General features: G+C 34.3%; 1 protein-coding gene across 3 annotated transcripts in view; it reads right to left on the reverse strand.

Moving 5' to 3' along the window:
- The window catches only part of SLIT2 (slit guidance ligand 2), a 246357-nt gene that overhangs the window by 44737 nt on the left and 181639 nt on the right, over nucleotides 1–19981 (reverse strand). For 2 of the 3 annotated variants that reach the window (XM_085223411.1, XM_085223409.1), the window contains exons 13-21: nucleotides 18266–18409; nucleotides 17974–18137; nucleotides 17222–17245; nucleotides 13586–13736; nucleotides 7522–7596; nucleotides 4377–4520; nucleotides 2478–2621; nucleotides 1641–1807; nucleotides 654–786 (exon numbers count right to left, since the gene is read on the reverse strand). In XM_085223411.1, coding sequence (XP_085079537.1) covers nucleotides 654–786; nucleotides 1641–1807; nucleotides 2478–2621; nucleotides 4377–4520; nucleotides 7522–7596; nucleotides 13586–13736; nucleotides 17222–17245; nucleotides 17974–18137; nucleotides 18266–18409 — 1146 coding nt within the window. The remainder of the gene's footprint in view (nucleotides 1–653; nucleotides 787–1640; nucleotides 1808–2477; nucleotides 2622–4376; nucleotides 4521–7521; nucleotides 7597–13585; nucleotides 13737–17221; nucleotides 17246–17973; nucleotides 18138–18265; nucleotides 18410–19981) is intronic. The other variant, XM_085223410.1, reaches the window with a different exon arrangement.

Raw genomic sequence — 19981 nt, forward strand, 5'->3', positions numbered from 1 at the left:
CTTCCTGTGTCTCTCATGATATATCATATGAAATACATCACAAGCCTGTTCTTATGCAGTACGTTATAGACTGAAGACAGTAATTACCCTTCACTAGAAAAATTAGATTTATTGCCTTCCTCTTTGTGGGCATCCACAATCTCCTTGGGCAACCTGTTCCAGTGCGTCACCAGCTTCCAACTGAAAAACTTCCTCCAAGTATCTAACCTAAATCTCTGCTTTTTTTTTTGCTTTTGAATATAATTGAACTTCATTCCTTCCTATTTAGAGCAGTGTTCATAGATTAATCAGATTCACTTTTGCCTATAATTTAATCCATTGTAATGTAATGTCCATATTCAGTGACACACAATGTTTAATTGTAGGAGTTATAAATTCCAAGAGTGATTATAACTCTCTCTATATAAATTTTTAAAGCTTTGCATCAACAGAGGATTCTTAGAGTGTTTTGAGATATAGCCAGCATTGCTAATTCAAATATAACTTCAGCGTTCTCAAGATTCTTTGCAAGTCTTTATATCTACAAAGCAGTATATCAATAAATTTCAACCAATTTATGGAAGCAAATTCTTTGATGCTCCCCTTATTGTTGAATCTGACACCATATATCTGACATTGATTTTTACGAAAGAGAAAAAACATGCACCACTTACAGTTCAGTTACATCTTTTGGGATGCCTTTAGGCAAAGCTTTTAAGCCTTTGTTGCTGCAGCGAACAACTGTGTCTAGACAAGTACATTCTGCAGGACAGCGGGACAGCGGAGAGCAGCTATTGTCATCATTTCCTGGTCATTAAAAACATACAGATGATAAGATTTCTATGCAAATAATATTTGAGGATTAGCTACAATGTCCTACATGTAATTCCCATAAGTAAAAATGAGATTTCTGCATAGTGATATCTCTATGAATGGACAATGTTGTCATTTCATTGTTCCAAGAATTTATATTTCAAGTAACACTTTATTTAGTACAATGCCGTTTTACTAGATTACTAGATAAAAATACTATTGTTTGGAACAAAAACCCAAAACATTAAAGAAAGAATGCAACTTAAAATGAAGTATAATAAAACAATATACGTTTGCTGATTTTCAAAATAAGCAAATAATTTAAAATAAATGGAGTCCCTTTAAAGGGAAGTTACAGTTTTGAAAACTAACAAAATAATAATTCAATACGTGGAAGTGCATGTGAGAGAGATGCAAGATACCAATTATTTATATAAGTATTGAGGGGAATTCGGAAACTCTGGAAGTTACAAACTGAGCAAAACATCATGATAACTCATCAAGCAGTCTGAAGGAGTGCTTGATTTGAGCATCAACATTCAAAAATATACTCATTTGAACTACAGCATTTAATTTACTTTGTGTTTGTGTTATCTTTTAATTATAATTACAGAACATAAGCGAAAAAAACTTTTGAAAGTATATATACTAAAGCCATATGCTTGCTAATTTTCTAAAAGTGGGTGAAAGGTTTATAAACTGACAAAGAAAATGAGTAGGAAACTCATGAAGTGATTTAACAAATACTATTTCTCAATTTAAAAAACATTACTTTGTGCTCCATGGAATTCACGAAACTATTCATATGAAAGCTGAAGTTGTAAAATTTAAAATAGAAACTTTCTTACCATCGTCACATGTAAAATCCTGAATTGCCACATCCTGGATAGGAATCTCTTTGAGGAAGTAAGGTTTCTGACAGCGAGGGTTTCCTGTCACAATGCGTTTCTTCCTTAGCCAATCTCCAAGCCACGCAAGATGACAGTTGCAGTTGAAGGGATTGGCCAAGAGATTTCTAGAACCACATGAAATTTCACCTCTCATGACAGAACTTTTTTTCATTCTCACTACTCTATTTTCAAAAAGCTAAGCTTAAATACAGTTCTTCAAACAACAGTATGTACAAACCACAGTTAAAAGCTGTAATTTAGGTTCTACATATTGAATCCTAATAGAGCTCATTTAGAAATAATTTAAAACTGTCAAAGACTTAACTAGTTGTCAAGCCACACTGTACTGATTATACAATAATTTCATATAAAGATGAAGGCTGATTACTTTACATTATTAGCTTTAACCTGACAACAGCTATTCCATTAATTTGTCATCTCAAGATTTCCATCTTTTATTTGCTCCAGAGAATAAGTTTCCTATCTGAAGTGACAGCTAAGTTGATTACATGCCAGTTATAAAAATGAAATTTCTTATAGAAGTCTTTCACATCTCTTAACTTCAGCAAAAACATATCGACAATTCCATTATTTATAAACATGCCACTCTTAATATGCACAAATTAGTCTCTCAATTCAAAGTGTCACTTTTTATGTAAAATGAGATTTAAGTAAGTTCCTGAATGATGCTACCCATAGAAAGCATTTCTTCAGTAAACTGACTGGCAACTTCTCACCCAATTTTCTCTTCCCTCATATGCACTGCATTTAAAAAGGGACACAGATGTGACTCACAATGTAGAGAGGGAATGCAGGGTATCGAAGGAGCCAGGTGCCACGGTAGTGATCTGGTTGTCATACAGCGAGAGCAGGCGGACAGAGCTCAGGCCTGTGAAGCTGTCGTTCCCCACACAGCTCACACGGTTGCTCCTCAGCATCCTGAGGAAATAAAGTTCAGCATTTTCCAGCTTATGGCTGGTCAAAGCACTCAGTAATGTTTTGTGTTAGTACTGATTTCTAATTGAATTTCAAGTAACATGGATCACCTAACATCTCTGTGCACTCTAGCAAAGAGATTAAAATTAAAAAAATGTACCTGCAAATGTTTAAACTAAACTAGGTATAAAAATGAAGTGGTGGCCTCAGTGAGGAGAGGTCAGGGATTGCTCCATACCAATCAGCATGTTACAGCCAAAAAGGAAACCACAAGGAGGCGGCTGTAGTGCCTCTGAACTGACCAGATGAGTTGAGAGAGCCTGTGAGTTTAAAATAAGGCAAAAGTGGGGGGTAAAATGGAGCAACTCCTGCCATAGCAGGAGGAGGGAGGAGATGGGAAGTTGAGAAGACCACCCTGGAGTAGGAGGAGGGACAGCGCTGAGCAGCAGCCCAGGCAGGGGCTGAGGCCAAAGGAGCAGCTCCTGGAGTATGGCCTGGAGACAAAGTGGTGTGAGAGCAGGGTCCATAGCTGAACTGCTGCCCAAGCAAAGGCCAAGAGGCATGACTTGAAAAAGCTGCTACCGCTAGAGGAACCACAGTGACCCATGCGCTGCCTGGCACCTGTGTGTAGCGTGTGTGGAGAGAAGTGGAGAACAAAAAGTTGTTTTGCCAATGCAAGAGGCTATTTCCCTAATCATTTGGCTTTTTTCATTCAGTAACAGAATCAGTAATCAACAATAAATAAAACTGACTGAAATCCTCCAAATCAGACACACACAGCAGTCCATACTTCCAACTTCGAGCTTCCAAGCCTAAGCGAGTACAGAACTGCTATTTACATTGAGCAGAAGACTGAGGCTGGTCTCCTGAGATTCCTTCCACACTAAATTTTCATAGGATAAAAGATAGAAAGCACTTCTACTACATTCTCAAATCTTTCAAATGAAAGAAATCAAGCTACCCAGACTCTTCCTCAGCATCTTCTAACAAATTCATCAGCTTTAAATGAGAGTTGTATATTATAGGTCTGATATATTAAAAATTAAAAATGCTCAATATCTTCAGGCAGCTGAAGCCCCAGAGACCATTTATGTTGGCTCTGGGCTGCTGATCAAACGGATTGATGCTGAAGAATGCCAAGAAGCTGGAGATTGTATAAACATCTTTTTTCTTTCTTTCTTTCTTTCTTTCTTTTTTTTTTTTTTTCTTTTTTGAGTGGAAAGAGCTAAACTACCTTCATGGAAAGAATGAAATAAGTTCAAGCTATAGTACTTTCACTCCTCCATTCACTGTTGAAATACCATTAAAATTACTTAGGAGAGAATCATTTCCCACATTTCAATATCCCCCAGAATCATTTTTTCCTCTAGCAAAATACCCAATGATTGAGTTGGATTGAATCAGATTCCATTATGTAAAATGTATAATTCCGATGCAAAATTATGTTGCTTTTAAGCAGATGATTATTCCCATTTCTGTTTCCGTAGTCGGATGTTTACTATTCTCAACTGCTTCATCATTTAAGAGGTAACATAATTTCTGTAGTTTAATAATCACAATGAAGAACTTCAGCTATATTATATCAATAATTAAAAAATTAATATTCTTTATTAGAACCTTTCTGTGAAATAGGAAAAAGACAATATATACTTGAGTAATCCATAGCTAATCCAAAATCAAAGTTTTAAACAAAAATAGAATATTACTTTAAAAAAATAGGAGAAGAAGAAATAAGAACACTCAAATAATCTTACTTACAGTGTTTTAAGACTTTCCAGTCCTTTGAACATTTTGTCTCGAACAGTTTCCAAACGATTGCTAGTGAGCAATAGTTCATTGACACCAGAGGCTCCATCGAATGCGCCTTCTTCAATATCTGTAATCTTGTTATTACTCAGGTTTCTATTACACATTAACAGAAACAAGAGAAAAACATGTTTTTCTCTTATTAAATACCCTAAATGAACTACTAAATATTAAAGACTAAGTAGATTTCACGATATTAAGTTTCTGAGTAAAAGCAATGAACATACTGATCAACTTTGAACTGGAAAAAACAAAAGTGACTGCTGATTATACGAATAAAGATTTTTACAGCAGTTTTCGGAAATTGTTTGCAATTGCCCAGCACATGCTGCTGCCACACAAAAATTTCTTTTTCTTTTCATAAAAAAAAATCCAAATCTTGTGAAAGAATATATATCTTCTGTCTCTAGTCCTTCTAGCATTACTAAATGCATCAATGAAGTGGTACTGTATGAGAATTCACACAACTACTCTGATTTCTTTATTTCATCTCAACAGACACAGATGTAAGAAAATAGTATAAACAGCAACATATGGAAATGAAAAGTGTGAATGCAAACAGTAAATGATATGTTAATCATTTTTGACATTAGTAGAAAATAAGGTTTTATAAACAAGACAGATAGTTCAGTTATCTGCAATTCACATGCAAAGTGGATCAAAATGTAAGAAAATATCCTAAGATACTGCCAAAATATTTTAGTGTCTGTGGCTTTCAGTTCAAATATGGAAATTACATCCCAAATGGAAAGTATCTGTTCTATATATACAATAAATGTGCATACAAAATAATATACATTTAAAAAAGATTTTTCATTCTATTCTTGTCTTGTTTTTAAAGTAAGCCTATTTATACTTACTTACACTTGTATCTTGTTCAGAACAGTTAAGTATTTACCTACACACTAGACAGTGTCACAATTCACTAATGATTTTTACAGAGCTCTTAAATTTGCTCTGAGAAATTCTGAAATACAATAAAGCTAAAAAGTTTTTACTTAATAGAATGAATGATGTTGAAAAGAGAATCAAACATTATTTGATGCACCTTCTACAAGAGCATTATTTTAATTTATCGTGAGAAACACATTATTAGTTACAGTAAAAATTCATATGCTTGCCAGTATGAACAGGTGCCATCACCTAAGACATAGAAAAAAGGATGTGTGGCTTTGTTTGAGTGCTGACTACTGATCTCTAGTCTAGCTGTAATTTCTCATACACCTTGCCTGTGATGAAGGATATAATCATCACTTTCACTTAGTTTCAAGGTGAAGCTGTTCAGTCTCCTGTAAGTTGCTGCACAAGACTGGAAGCAAGAAATTCATTATTTCTCATCTCAATCATCTTAGAGATGTCAGGCCCTTAGTTTCCTAAAATCTTCCTTGTTTGTTGCATACCACGGTCATTACTCCATCTACCACACATTTTAAGGGATATTTCAAAGGTTATTTTAAGGATTAACACTGCATGGCTAATCAATGATACGTATGCTTTATTACTTGTGAACCATCAAATCAATTAAACATTTAGGTCTCAATTCTTCAATGTCATTTGCAGAATGATCTCTGCACCTATTTGAACTTGCAGAAGAAACATGAACTTCACGCAAATGCAGAATTCACTCTTATTGATGTCTCTCTAACACCTCACTGCTTTGCAGTCATGCTTAGGCATACTCTGAATTGAATATTTTAACAATTGTTAGCTGTATTAAAAAGTTATGGAATAGTAATAAAATGTTAACTTTTCTGTAACATTTATCCAATTTTTTCCTCCTCAGTAATACAGATTTCAAAACTCTTAAGGAGTTCAGCAGACAGCTGCACTGATTAATATTCTGACTTACTTTTTCTTTTGTCTTGAACACTTCCTCCTCAACTAAATAGCAGCAAATGAGATTTAGGTAGCATGAGATGTTGACTAATCTAGCTTTATAGCCTGAAAAAATCTAATTACTGACAGTCCATTCCCTAGTTCCCATTTTTCTTAAATATGAAGAATTGATGTGTGTGTTTGTATGCTACTTTAAGTATTTTACAGCTGTGAAGAGTGCTAATCTATGATACTTGAGGAATGAAGAAAACTGGATATCTACTCTGTAGCCCCAGTATACTGCTGTGTCAGTCATTCCTGTATTCTTTCTCTTAAGTACCTCAGCCCACATCCAAATTAGCAAGGCATACTCACGTGGATAGGTCAAAGGAAAAAAAAAATAATTAAGTCTCAAAAATCAGCAGTAAGTATTTAACCAATTATGATCACGACAGCTGCCAGCTCATATCTGGGCAAGGCTAATAAGTAGTTTATACAATACTATTGCTCACCTTGAGTTTTTAATCACCGGTAGCACAAACCAAATTTTTACAAGTGGTAGCAACTTGGTGACTGCATTTAATAAAGCAGTGCATCATTTTCATTTATTTTGACTTGCATTTTTCTCCACTTAGTATTTATGCCTGGATTAAATCCTGAAAATATTGAGCACAGAGCCACTAAGTAACTAAATGATCTGCTCTTGAATGCCTGCCACATGCCTGAAGTGAAAGAAAAGCTTTTCATAGGCTTATTAACATCTACAATTGGTAAGATTACAAACTCTTAGAATGTCAACTGTGAAAATGGACTATCAAACCTTCTCTCTTTTTTTTTCTCAGTCATTTAATTTTGATATTCCCCTCATCTAATGATAGTTTAATGAAGCACAGAATCAAAGGCATGTCTTGAATGTGCTGAAAGAGGCAAAACTGCCTGGTCAGGGAGTAGTAGTGCAGGAAGTTACAAAAGGTTACTGGAACCATTTTTGAGCAGCTTATGCTCAAGTTCCCTGCTGTGGCTTCATAACAGACCAGCTGGTGGGACCATGCAGCAGAGCTGCTGGAGCTATGCACCAGGAGAGGCTGTTACTGGGTTGCTTAGTCCCAAAGAGATGGACTGCTAGCTTTGATCTACCTCAATGACTGATATAAACCCATTCTTGATTTTTTCATTAGAATATATTGAAACTTTAATAGACATAAACTATCAAAGGTGGAGAAAGACGACACTAATACTAATGTGATATCGAAATAGAAAAGATCACTGTAGTGTTACTTACATTTTTCGCAATTGAGGAAGCTTCTTAAAGATCCCAGTAGCTTCCAGGACTGAAAATTCATTATTATTGAGTCGCCTGCAAGAAATGACATCAATTTCAGAAAAAAATATTCAAGCATTGTTAAAGATCATTCCACACTAAGGGAGCTTTTTGGAATGGTAGAACTGAATAGCTTGTTTAATACTGGTACCTGAAGAACAATTCAACATATACTGACATTTTTAATTCTGACAATTCCGACAATTCCCATGAATGAACATTCTCATTAGTTAAAATTAGGCATACATCAGACATACAGAATCAAAAACAGATTACAAAGTAGCATACAGCTAACACTGCAGAAAAATATAAGAATATGTTTTAAATTTTCTTTTAAGAGAAGAGAAGAACACAAATGTAGCTAGGGAAGACTTCTATGGCAACTTATAAATAAAAATCTTTAAGAAGTATGTATAAATGACTGAAGATTAGTTTACTGTTCTTTAAGGGATATCAGGTGGAGTTTGCCAGACATCTGGAGGTGCTCACAGAACACTATTTACAAGAATGAAATAATTACTTTATTCTCAATGCTTTTATGAAATAGAGACTGAAACAATGTGTAGGCATTCAGAAGAATTTAAAAACATTTATTTGGCCATGGTTCATCTTCAGACCACTAAACATAACACACAAATTGTGCAACAGAGTATTAATTGTTGCTTTGTAACACTACGAAAGTGTAGTAAGTAGCAGATACTAGCCTGAAAAGTCACATGGATTTTTATCTTTCCTGCCCAGGTATCAAGACTGTTCTAGCACAGTGTACATTTAGCAGCTGCTAGGTTAGGGGACATCTATTTAAAAAAATGTGTGCCCTGACCCAGTGTCTCTTATTTCATCTCCTGAACAGAAAATGGAAATTATAAGTCTTAGACACTGTATATGTTTTAATGGAATAATCTTATTAAGGAAGCACATCTATCCAGCTTTTATTTAAAAATCTTAAACAGGAAGGAAAAGAGATGAATGAAGAGATGAAAAATCACTGTAAAATGGAATTCAGAATAATTCTAAAATGAGAATGCTTTTCTAAATTACCTTATTGCAAGAAAAGACAAAAAAAAAAAAAAAATCCTTCAAAATTAATACAAAGCTGCTTGTTCATCCTTCCTTCCTGCTCACACTCAATGATAGCCAGAAGGCAAATTAAGGCTGTAAATCTGAAGGTATGGCAGTACAATTGTTGGACATTTGTATACTCTACTGAGTAGAAAGGACTTCAATTTAAAAAAAGTTCCCACCTCTAAAAGTTAGCAGAAAGAATTAATGTGATTTAACAAAGTTTCATCATCATTGTAAATAGTCTTTTTTTTCCCCGTGTCTCAACAGTGGAAATACCAAACACTCCATAAATGCTGGCATTTTTACATATTTTAAGTGCTATATCATCTAGTAGAATTATTTGTTTGTGAAGACATCTATTAATTCTAAGGAACTTTTGCTCTATTGCAAAAAAATTCTAATTCCACTAAAAATGAAACTTCTATCTACATGTAGCAAACCTTTACATATTAAAAATAATTTAGTATGTTTGTCCCCTAACTTTCCTTCACACAAATGCATTAAATACTTTCAGTTTTCCCTCATATGTCAGCTTGATGATTATTTTTCTCCTCAAATTTTTTTCCAGGTGATCTATATTCATCTTGGAAAGTGAAATTCATAATGCAACATTCCATAGTATTTTATTATTGTTATGTACTGGAAACCAATTATTTCATATAACTTACCACACACCTGTACATACATCCCAAAATGAAATTTGAAGCAGTGCCCAGTAGGACTCATTCATCTTTACTGTGCATAACACCACCGTAGCCTTTTCTCTTCGGCTACTATCTATATATTCCTCAATCTTGTATTTGTATTGCTAACTAGTTCTACTTACTGTAATTTATTTCTTTTATTCTATCATCAATAGCCTTAGAGTGCTTTTGATGTTACAGAGCAAATTTTCAGAACTCTCCATATGCTATGTTTAAGTGTCTAAGTGTTTAAGAAGTTTCTCTATAGTTTACTATGATGGAAAAGAAACAGGTTGAACAGTATTGTCTCTGGTTAAACTGTAACACAAATCATATCTTCTCTCTGACTTTATGGATATGATGACACCACAAAACATGCATTATCACTGAGGATAGATACACAAAAAAGGGACATCAAGAGTTATGAACTATGATTTTGTGGTCAGAAAAATGACCACATGGCATTTCACTAGCTGGAGATTGCTGGCTTTAGACTTAGAATAATTAAATACTTGTGCAAGAAGTTTTTGTTCTACTATTAGGTAAGTAATACCACATACCCAGAAATAAAACTTATTACAGATGTTTAGAAAATTAACATATGCAATGCCATCTCCCTTCTGGAGACCAGTGCACTTTCAGTTATACAGATAATAATGATTGTTCTTACTTGCTGCTTCATGAAAAAGATCTTAGAAATACTTGATTCTGGTTTATTTAAAGAGAATCACTAAAATGTCATTCTCAAAACATAAAAAGCAAACAAAAAAGCATTTGATGATGATGTCTAAATGTTTAGTTTTCAGTTTTATTTGATGTGTTCTCTTCTTCTGTTAATGCATATTCTGATACAAGAGCTGAGTCTTTTTGGAAGACTATGAACTGCAGTGATACTATGTAGTGCTTTATGTTTCAAAGCTTATCTTGTTAGGATTTGATACGTTATCATATATTGTACAAACATTAAAAAAAATGGAACATACTCTACTAAAATTCTTTTACTCTACTACTCTACTAAAATTCTTTTAGACTTTCTCCTGGAAACTCTGGTTTGAATGATTTATCAAATGTTTCATGAGTTTTCTTGTATATTGGTATGCTACTTGAAAAATATCTGATGTCCAGGATTCTTTTACAGACTAGTATTTTATCTCAAATACTTCAGTGGCAGATTAGATAGGTCTTTGACTGGTTTTCTGAAAGATTACAAGCAAACAACAAACTAGAAGTATCTGTCTTGAACTTTATTATTATTTTCAGATATGTATATATACGTATATATATACAAACAATAAACTACTCTGAAGATAGAGTTTTTTGTTACGACATTTTTTACTGTTGTAATGTGTACAAACAATACTCAAGCCATCTCAGATAAACAAATAAGCAGGTAGGAGAACATCTGATTAGAAAAAATGCCTTCAAACTCCTTTACAGAACACATCCCTCGAGTTTGTTGAGCTGAAACACCAGAGTTACCAGTTGATGTTAGTAGAGAAAGAAGAAATTATTTTCAGGATATCATTTTAAAAACAGATTTAAAAGAAATATTATATATTTTCTTGAACTCTAGACTACAGCAATATTTATCACTAGATCTTTCATTTCATTAGCTCTAGAATGATGGAGATAAAAGTAGTTCAGCATCTTTCGTCCATTAAATTTCATGTTGCACATTATGATACTGTGAACGAAGATGCATTTTTCTGGCAGATTAAGGAAATAATTATTTTGTTCCTTATACCATCTACAGGGAGAAAACCACATGATAAAAGTTCTCTTGGAGATTACAGTCTTCCTGTTACTTTCACAGCTATCTGGGCTAAGGGATGCAAAGAAGACTTCAGAGATCTCCAGATGAATTATTTGAGAAAAATAAATATTTAACAAGGAAATCCAAAGAAATCTCAACATTTCTTCACTTTTGATCTTTGTTTCCAAGCTCCAAATGTCTCAGCTGTAAGGAATACCCCAGAGAGAATAATCTAGCCTTTTTCTTCACAGTTAGAGAAGCGTTAATGTCATTTAGCTCTAAGTACCTTTAACACATATTTGGTGGTTAAAACAAAGAAAGGCTAACTAGCTGTTCTTTTCATACATGTCACTAAGTGAGCAGGAAATCACAGTGACCCTAGAATTAGACTGAAGTCCCAAGCGGAGCAGTCTTTGTTCCAATGCATCAAAAACAAGAGACGACAGGAGGAAAGAAGGAAAAGCTGCAAGCATCAGCGAGGCAAATACCAGAAGCTATGGCAGTTGGATTTTTACAAGTGCAGAAATACTTTCACCACGCCTCTAAAATACTTTAAGGTTGTTAAAAATTCTCTTGCATTGCAAGAGTTGAAGCATAATCTTTACAGTTTATCAAGAAGAAAGTTGAGTAGTGCCTGTTAAAGTTTAAGACCGGTAAGTATTGGATAAGGAATGGATAGAAAAGAGCTCTTTATCAGCAAAAAATATTAAAAGAAGAGATGATGAAAATTGAAGAGAGACAGATTCTATCTGAAAGTAATGTTCTCATTTTAAAAGATTTTAACAGAGATTAATGTGAATAATTAACTTCTGTAACATTCTTAGGGAGATGGTCCATTTTTAATCCACTGATACCTTCAAATGAGATTGAATGCTTTTTTGAAAGAAGTGCAGTAACCAAAAATGAATTATCTTTTAGTGAAACAGATTTTTTTTGTTGACTGCAACTTGAGAGCTTAGGATACACAGCAGATGAGGCTTGAGGATTTCATTGTTTCTTCTGAATTTAATATGTATAAATTATAATTATAGAAAGAAAACACTGTAGAGTTTATATGTCACATGTAAAAAAATGAGTAGGAAAATCAATGATTAAGATACTAAATGAAGAGTATAACCTCTTCAGAGGAGAGAGAATTAAACATGAATTCTGTTAAGAATCAGGACAATGCACTCTTGTTGTTTCAGCAACTCCAACTCTCATCTCGGCTCAGTAGCTATAATTTTTACATCAATTAATACCTGTACTCCTCTTATAGTCTAACCTGTCACTCATTATTCTTCAGTGGAAGTATTTTTATCTCTAAATATTATAGCATAACATCCTATGACATTCTTTTGGAGATTTTACCATACAAACGACAGCTTAAATGTGGCCAAAAACTGAACTTTGATTTTATGACATATGCTACTTTTTATTTTCAATTTGCTATCATACTGGTAAGAACCAGAATTGCCACTTAGATTTGTAATTATAACATCACTGAGTTGAACTCTTTCTCCCAGTTCATACAAAAATCTCCATCTCTACTTATACAACACCTCAATTTTTTTTTTCCCATTCAGAGATTCAATATCCCTAACTGCAGTCTCATTATTCAATGCTGTACTATTGCTTTGCTCCCAGTCAAAGACTGTCTTTTAAGATATCTGCCACATTTTCGCTCATCTCACCACTGTGGTTCACAACTTGATCACATCACTTACGTCTCCATATCTCTGTTCCCACTTTACTATTAAATCAAAGTCTGTCTTTTGCACCTTATTGCTCTGCTTTGCTCTTTATACTAAGTCTCCCAAGAAAAACAGCTATTTCCTCCTTTCTTGGCTCTGCCAGTGGTGGTCACTTTCACCTCATGCTTTTCTGTTGGTTCTTCAAGCATCTCTGCATTTTCTTCTACACTGTGTTTTATGCATGGGAAAAACTTGTAAAGCTGTCTTAATTTTATCTTTCAATCCCCTCAATACTACTTCAGCTGTAATGTCTACAGATCTTTCCCATATGGCACTTATTAAGCAAGTAATAATCTGTGACATCTTTTCTGCTCATCTCAGATCATTACATTATTATCTCATCTTAATCCAACTCTGTCTTGTCTACTTTATCTTCCTCTGGTCTCCTGCCTGACACGTAATGTGAGCTTTGCATAACAACAGTCAGTTCTGTTTTATTTAACACTTAGGTAGTGCTTTTAAGACAGACCTTTAGATACTGGATGTCCTACTTGATCCTGTATTCAAAATTGATGGCAAAATAAATCCTACTGTCTTTCCAAAAAAATCCACATGGGTAGTTCACATACTGGAGAACTGGCAGTGTAGAATATTTGCCTTTTTTTTTTCTTTTTATCATGTTTAAGGCTTAATGGTACCAAAATGATGCACAAATAGTTTTTATTAACATACGGTGCATCACAGAGCTTACATATAATTTTTGCTATTCAAAAATAGAAGCTGTGGTTTTGTATTTGAAAGTTTTAGGTAGTTTTTCCATAAGCAAATAATGCTTTATGGGTTCAACTTACAACTCTGCTGTGTACTGTGGAATGTGATCTGGAATTTTGTTGAGTTTCTGATTGGAGCAGTCCACTGTGGTCCCTTCACAGCGACATTTCTCAGGGCAAGCCAAATCTGCAAAGCAGTCTCCACTTAATTTGGATCTGTAATCTTCAGTGCCTGTGAAAGAGTCAAGCCAAAATACAGATACTGAGTCAATAAAGAATAAGATTTGTTTCTTGCGAGAAGGTTGAAAAGATATCTGCAATGCAGGTAACGGGTGGGCAACTTGGGAAATGTATGATAAATTTTGTGATACTGAACAGACACAGGGGCTTCAAGAGAGGGTTAAATATAAGGGCTTAGATATGCTGGAAAAAGAAACTGTGACCAACTTCACATAACAGGATAACATTAACTTGAGCTTTTCACAGCTGTACTTTCTGCTGATTGTGTTGTCAGCCAATCTAGCATTGTTTATAGCTAATCACACAAATGCCACTGATTCTTTTAGAATTTATTTTATTTCTCTGTAGCAAGAATAAATAGATCCTGAATGCCACCATTTCTCTTTCTCGAGCTACAGATTTGTATTGTTGACAGGACTTCATTAACCTCTGTGATTTTTTATTTCTTTTTTTTGCAGTCCCAACCCTCCACATCATCTTGAACACGTGAGATTGAAAGCCCTATCTTCAGCTTTAATTTTAAGAAAATGTGTGATCCTGACTTAAGCCTCAGCAGCATGCCATGCTGTAGAAAGCTGCGTGACGTTCCATGGTGCTTGACAGAACCATGTTTTACTCATACCTCACAACCACATGGTTAGATCAAGCACAACAGAAAATCTCGCTACATTATCAAAACTGCATCCATTAGGCCAAGGGTAACAGCGAGGGAAAAGAGGAAGGAGCAGGTATAAGTTATAGAAGCATTTGAAGTTTAATACTTGCTTACATGACATGGCATTCTTTATACTGAATGTCCAGTGCCACAGTAACAGTATTACTGTCACAGATTAAATAATTCACCAAAAAAAAAAAAAAAAAAAAAAAAAGGAACCACATAGAAAGTTTCCTCCACCATTTCCCCGAGTCAGTCAAAGAAAATGTCCTAAACATATCAGGAGAAAACATTCAGTAAGAAACTGAGGGTGGGTGACAAAGAAAACAAAAAGAAGCTGAAAGGACCTGTGGGTTCTTCTCGGACAAAGGTGAAAAGACTGAGACTAGTAGAAGGTGCATCAGGGCTGGGAGGTACATTGTGACTTATCTCAGACACTGAACTTTACTTACAGCCAAAATGGTGAACTCCTGCAAAAGTAAAGATAGCCAAGAAGGAAAGAAAGACAGAGTAATCCCAATTAAGACAAAAACATGAACTAAGTTTATATGTTTCCAACTCAAATTTAGTTTGATTAGAGGATGTTGCTAAGGAGTACCACCTTCAGCAGAAAAAAAGAAAAATTCATTTTAAGTGGCATTAAAAAAATGAAGAAAGATTGAGGTTAATTAGAAACTTCATATAGAAATACAGTATCTCCCATGCATTGTTCTTCATTATTTTAAATGTGTTCATTAGAAGCTGATATGCTCCTTTGAACACACATACATGCTATGCCACTTAAAATACTTAATAAACCAAAGAAACATGGGAGAAACAGATACCTCATGAGAGGAAAAAAATCAGTCGTCATTTATCATCTAGCATTTGCAAATGTCTAAGTAACACATGATTTAACTGCTTGGAATATTTCTATGAGCGAGTAGACAAACTATTTCTTTTCAAATTCCTGATTTAATACTTATTTAGCCTTTAGTTTTCCAGATTATTATATTGAAATTCTATTAAGAATTCTTAGCACCTGCAGAATAAGATCTCCCAATGACGTTTTAAAACAAATATAGAAATTATATTTGACTTTTAAAGAAATTTAAAGATTTTTACAGTATTTAATGAAGCATAAATAAGTATTTTGAGCACTTTTTAATACTCGTGAGCAAAGTTACAAATACATTTTTTCCTCCTGTTTCCAGAATAAATCACTGTTAGTAGTTCAAAGTAAAAAAAATAAAATATTCAGGGATAAGATCTTCAACAATTAGAAGAATTTCATGCAGCATCTCCCTGATAACCTGATGGAAAGAGAAAGTATGCAACTGTATTTCAAGAAGTACATCTGTAGCACTTTTTGACTGATTTTATTCTTTCTCTTCTTTTTTGCAGGAAAAGCATTTTTAAAGGATACATAAACAAACCTAAGCAGCATGTGTGGCCATAGTATAAACAAGCTGTGAAGATATTTGCTGGCAAGAAAACACTTCTAACTCAGAGACAAAAGTTGTACTGGCAAAGTTGAGTAGAAGTCATTCTGTGGCAGGAATACAGCTGTTCTACTCATTAAGAAATGGAGTGGTAACTACAAGATTGAGAAACTGAATCCCCCTCTGTTTTATGCTGCTTTAAAGCACAGTTTTGTGGCTGCCAATGCTGAAAAATGACTCCCTTATTTTGTATTTAAGTTTACTTTTCTTAATATTCTAACCAACATTTAGTATGAGGGCATGAAGAACTCACATGGTTGCTGCAAATTTAAGTAACACATCACATAGCATTAGGAGAAAAGCTAGCACGCCAGCTTGAAAGATAAAGACCAATCAATAAATCCGTATTTCAGACACTGCAGAATGACAATACATCTGTAATACTTGAAAGAACAAGTGCACTGGTGTCATAATCAATTATTGTGGGTATTTTTCTGGATATTATGCTATGGCAGAAAACCCTGCTTGCATATAACTTACTATAATTTATCAATAGATTCATTATTTTTTTGTTTATTTTGCCAAACAATGATTTGCAATCTGTTAGGAAAATAATGCAAGTGCATCATTGCTTTTTTCTATTAAGAAATCAGTGCACACACCTGACAAACAAGGTAAAATAAAAACATATTTCAAAGAGCTAGGGCCATCATAAGTGAGTCTTCCCGGAAAATATCATAGACTCATTGTAGCTGAAAGTAGTGTGTAAATTACTGTTTCAACCCAACTCGAAAGTCATGTTTTCTTTAAGGGAAAGCATTTCTGATTCATTGTATGCATGTGACCACAGAATGCCTTTAATGAATGTCAGCTTTCTTTTCCAAGCATTCCACTGTGATTTGGCAAACACGAGGAGGGTGAGCAAGCAGTAGCTGAAGACAGTGTAAAGCATGAAAGCAAGGCAAGAAAACATTCGTTTGTAAAGTCTGTTTTAAGTTGTACTAGCTCTTTGACAGAAGTAGGTTTTCCTGTGTTTAAAAGCAGCTCAGAAGCTACATTTTAAAAACAGTAGTAGTAGAAAAGGAAAGGTAGATGGCAAACAAAGGCATCAATTGAAATATCAGCTAGCAGGTGCAGCCTTCTACATAATTTAAGTAAAGGCATTTTGGTAGGTTGTGTGCAAATTTGTGAGACAAAAACGTAAATGGAGCTGCATGCTAAGCTCTTATCCAGAAAACAGAACTACTAGTGATCTACAAAGAAAACTATATCTAGCTACAGGAATTCACTATTGTTAATAGACATGCATCAATTTCCTAAAAGCTATAACAAACTTTGCTTTTCGGGGGAAAAGGGGAGAGTATCTGCAGTTAGTCAATCTTACTGCAGAGCCAAACCTACCTGGAATGAAATACTGTTCTTTAGCTAAATAAAGAGAAAAAAAAAAATAGAAGATGCACCTGAATGTCAGCAAGCAAAGAATGAGTTTTATTAGAGTAAGTATGGACTAAAGTTAACTTAGTGAAAAAATGTGTATTCACAACAAGAGGTGATAAACAACAAAGTGTGAATAATCATAAATGTATCCGAAACATGGATAACAAACAGTTCTCATCTGGTATTTGCACTTGAGACTGAATAAATTGTAGAATGTGAAATGCACCTGGAACAGCTGGATACCATATGACAAAAGTTAAGGATTTAGAGAAATGTAAGTAGGAAATGGAATAAGATTAGAAAAAGAAAACAGTAAATTTCAGTGTGAGGTAAGCTCCCTGTATAAAAAGGAATATGTTGTATTTCCATATTTAGCTAGAAATTTTTAGATCTTTCATGTACTCCAGAGCCTTGTGGAAATTCTACAAAATGATTTATGTCAGTGATACTTGTAGCAAATAACTTCAGCATTTCATTCTGAAGTATTATATATTGCATTTCTTTTGTTAGATTTAATGCTACTCAGAAAGAGTGCCAAGCATGTTAACTGTAGTAATGTTCCAATCGTCTATGACTTCCATGACTTCAGCTGAAGAACTAGAAAAGACTCTGCAACATTTAATAATTCTGTAGAGGGCCAGCTGCCTTCATTAGAACTCCTATAACCACTGTGTTTGCCAATAAAAGAAAAACAGCAGCTGAAGTAAGAAAATTACCTGAGCAGCGGAATTTCTTGCTTTTGATCTGGCCGATCCTTTTGTTTGCCAGACGGCGGGGGCTGGTGCAGCGGGCACCACTGGTCTCAATGGGGTTTGTATGAAGATAATCCGCCAGCCACTTCAGATGGCAGTCACAGATAAATGGGTTCTGAGCCAAATGCCTTTCATAGAGAAAAAAAAGATAATTTCACACATTATTTCCCTTTAGTCTCAGCAGTTTCTGATATTTTTAATGCACTGTAGAATAAGAAGTCATACCAAAGATGACCATGAATAAAAGCATACGTACAAGGTCTGAATTGCACGTAGAGGTGAAAAGGTGCCTTTTGCAATGGTCTGAAGCTTGTTGTCATACAAAGATAGGAGATTCAAGTTGTGCAGATCTTGAAAAGCATCAACTCGCAGGCAATTGATCTTGTTGGCATTTAATAATCTGTTTAATGGAAGACAATCATAAAATCAAAATAATTTGTTCAGTGTCACTGCAACTTCAATGTTTTTCACATGTAAAACTTTGTATTCATTTTAAAATCACAACAAGCAATGTATGAACAAATACTAACTGATAGTTATATAAGGCATTTCAGCAAAGTGAAAAACCTTACTCAGGTGCTCTGAAATTATTTCAAAATATCTGCACCCTTGGGTGAGTTTATTCATCTAAAATCACATTCCTTGTGTGTGCTGGTAGAACTTATGCATGTGGTACTTTTCTGTGCAAAGAAACAAGCTTAAAAAATCAAGTATCTACAAGGAAAACTAGTTTCTTTTGCCAAATAAACAAACAAACAAAAAGGAACTGAACACTGTGTTCATTAGCTGGAAGAGATGCGCCGTGGCACTTTTAATTATATGTTACTAATCAGCATGCTGCCGCATTAACAGAGTTGTAGTAAAAACTGGTTGGCATGGAACATATCCAAATCTGTCTGGAACCTTCTTCCTCTCCTTCTACAAAGGGAACCTTTTCTTCCCTGTATTCCCCTGACTTCTAAAGCTAAAATAAACAAGCCAATCTAAACCAACTCCCTCATGCTTTCAAAACTAAAATAATTTTGTCATTCAACTAGTTGCATTTTTCTAAAGAAATATATGCATTTTTTCTCCTATTGATGGAATGGTGGATTTGAAAATCAATGTTTTGATAAACAATTTTACCACACAAGTAGAAACGTACTTAGATTGAAAAGTATTGTCTATGCAGAATACATCAAATTATGGACATTTTCTTAATAGACAATAAACATAATTTTAGAAATATCTCACTTTTTTTTCTTCGAAAATCTGAAATAAGTTTTCTTAAATAAATTCTCATTAAAGGATATCAAAATCCCATTACAATACTGACTAAAATCAAAATGTAGAACCCTAGGTGGTGCTAGAACTTGAATTTCCTTTGCCATTTTCAGTGAGTTTTTAATAATAGACATTCAGTGAATCACTAACTATGCAATCGAGACAGTAAATGCTTTCAGGTTAGTGGGAAGAAGCCACTTCGACAAGGCAGTGATTCTGGGACAATATTTTCCAAAAGCACTACCACTGTTTCACGGCCTATTTCACAATTCTCTCTCATAGAGTACAACTACTGCACAGCCTTTTCTGCTGGATCTTGACAATATTTGATAAACATATCACCATGACATTCCTCTGTACTCCCAATATTAAAACCAAACAGAAATGGTTTATAAGATTACACATGGGAGTTTCTGAACTGTTAAAAGAAACAGCAGCTGGAGTTCATGGAGTCACATTAAAAAATCTCAGAAAATAATAAAAACCATCAATGGAAGTCTGCCATTCTGTTATTACATGAGTATAACTACAAATGAAACTGTAGAGTGTATCCACTACATACTACCTCTAAATAAAAGTACCAAAATGTTTCTACTGTTTCCCATGCAACTTTATACACACTGTTGAGTACTTCCAGCTAGTATATTATGGATTTTATCATCAGAAATTCCATAGAAGATAACAGTTTCATTTTACTCACTTTAGGCTG

This window comes from Meleagris gallopavo, chromosome 4, assembly GCF_905368555.1.
Source record: "Meleagris gallopavo chromosome 4, MGAL_WU_HG_1.1, whole genome shotgun sequence".
Classification (NCBI taxonomy): domain Eukaryota; kingdom Metazoa; phylum Chordata; class Aves; order Galliformes; family Phasianidae; genus Meleagris; species Meleagris gallopavo.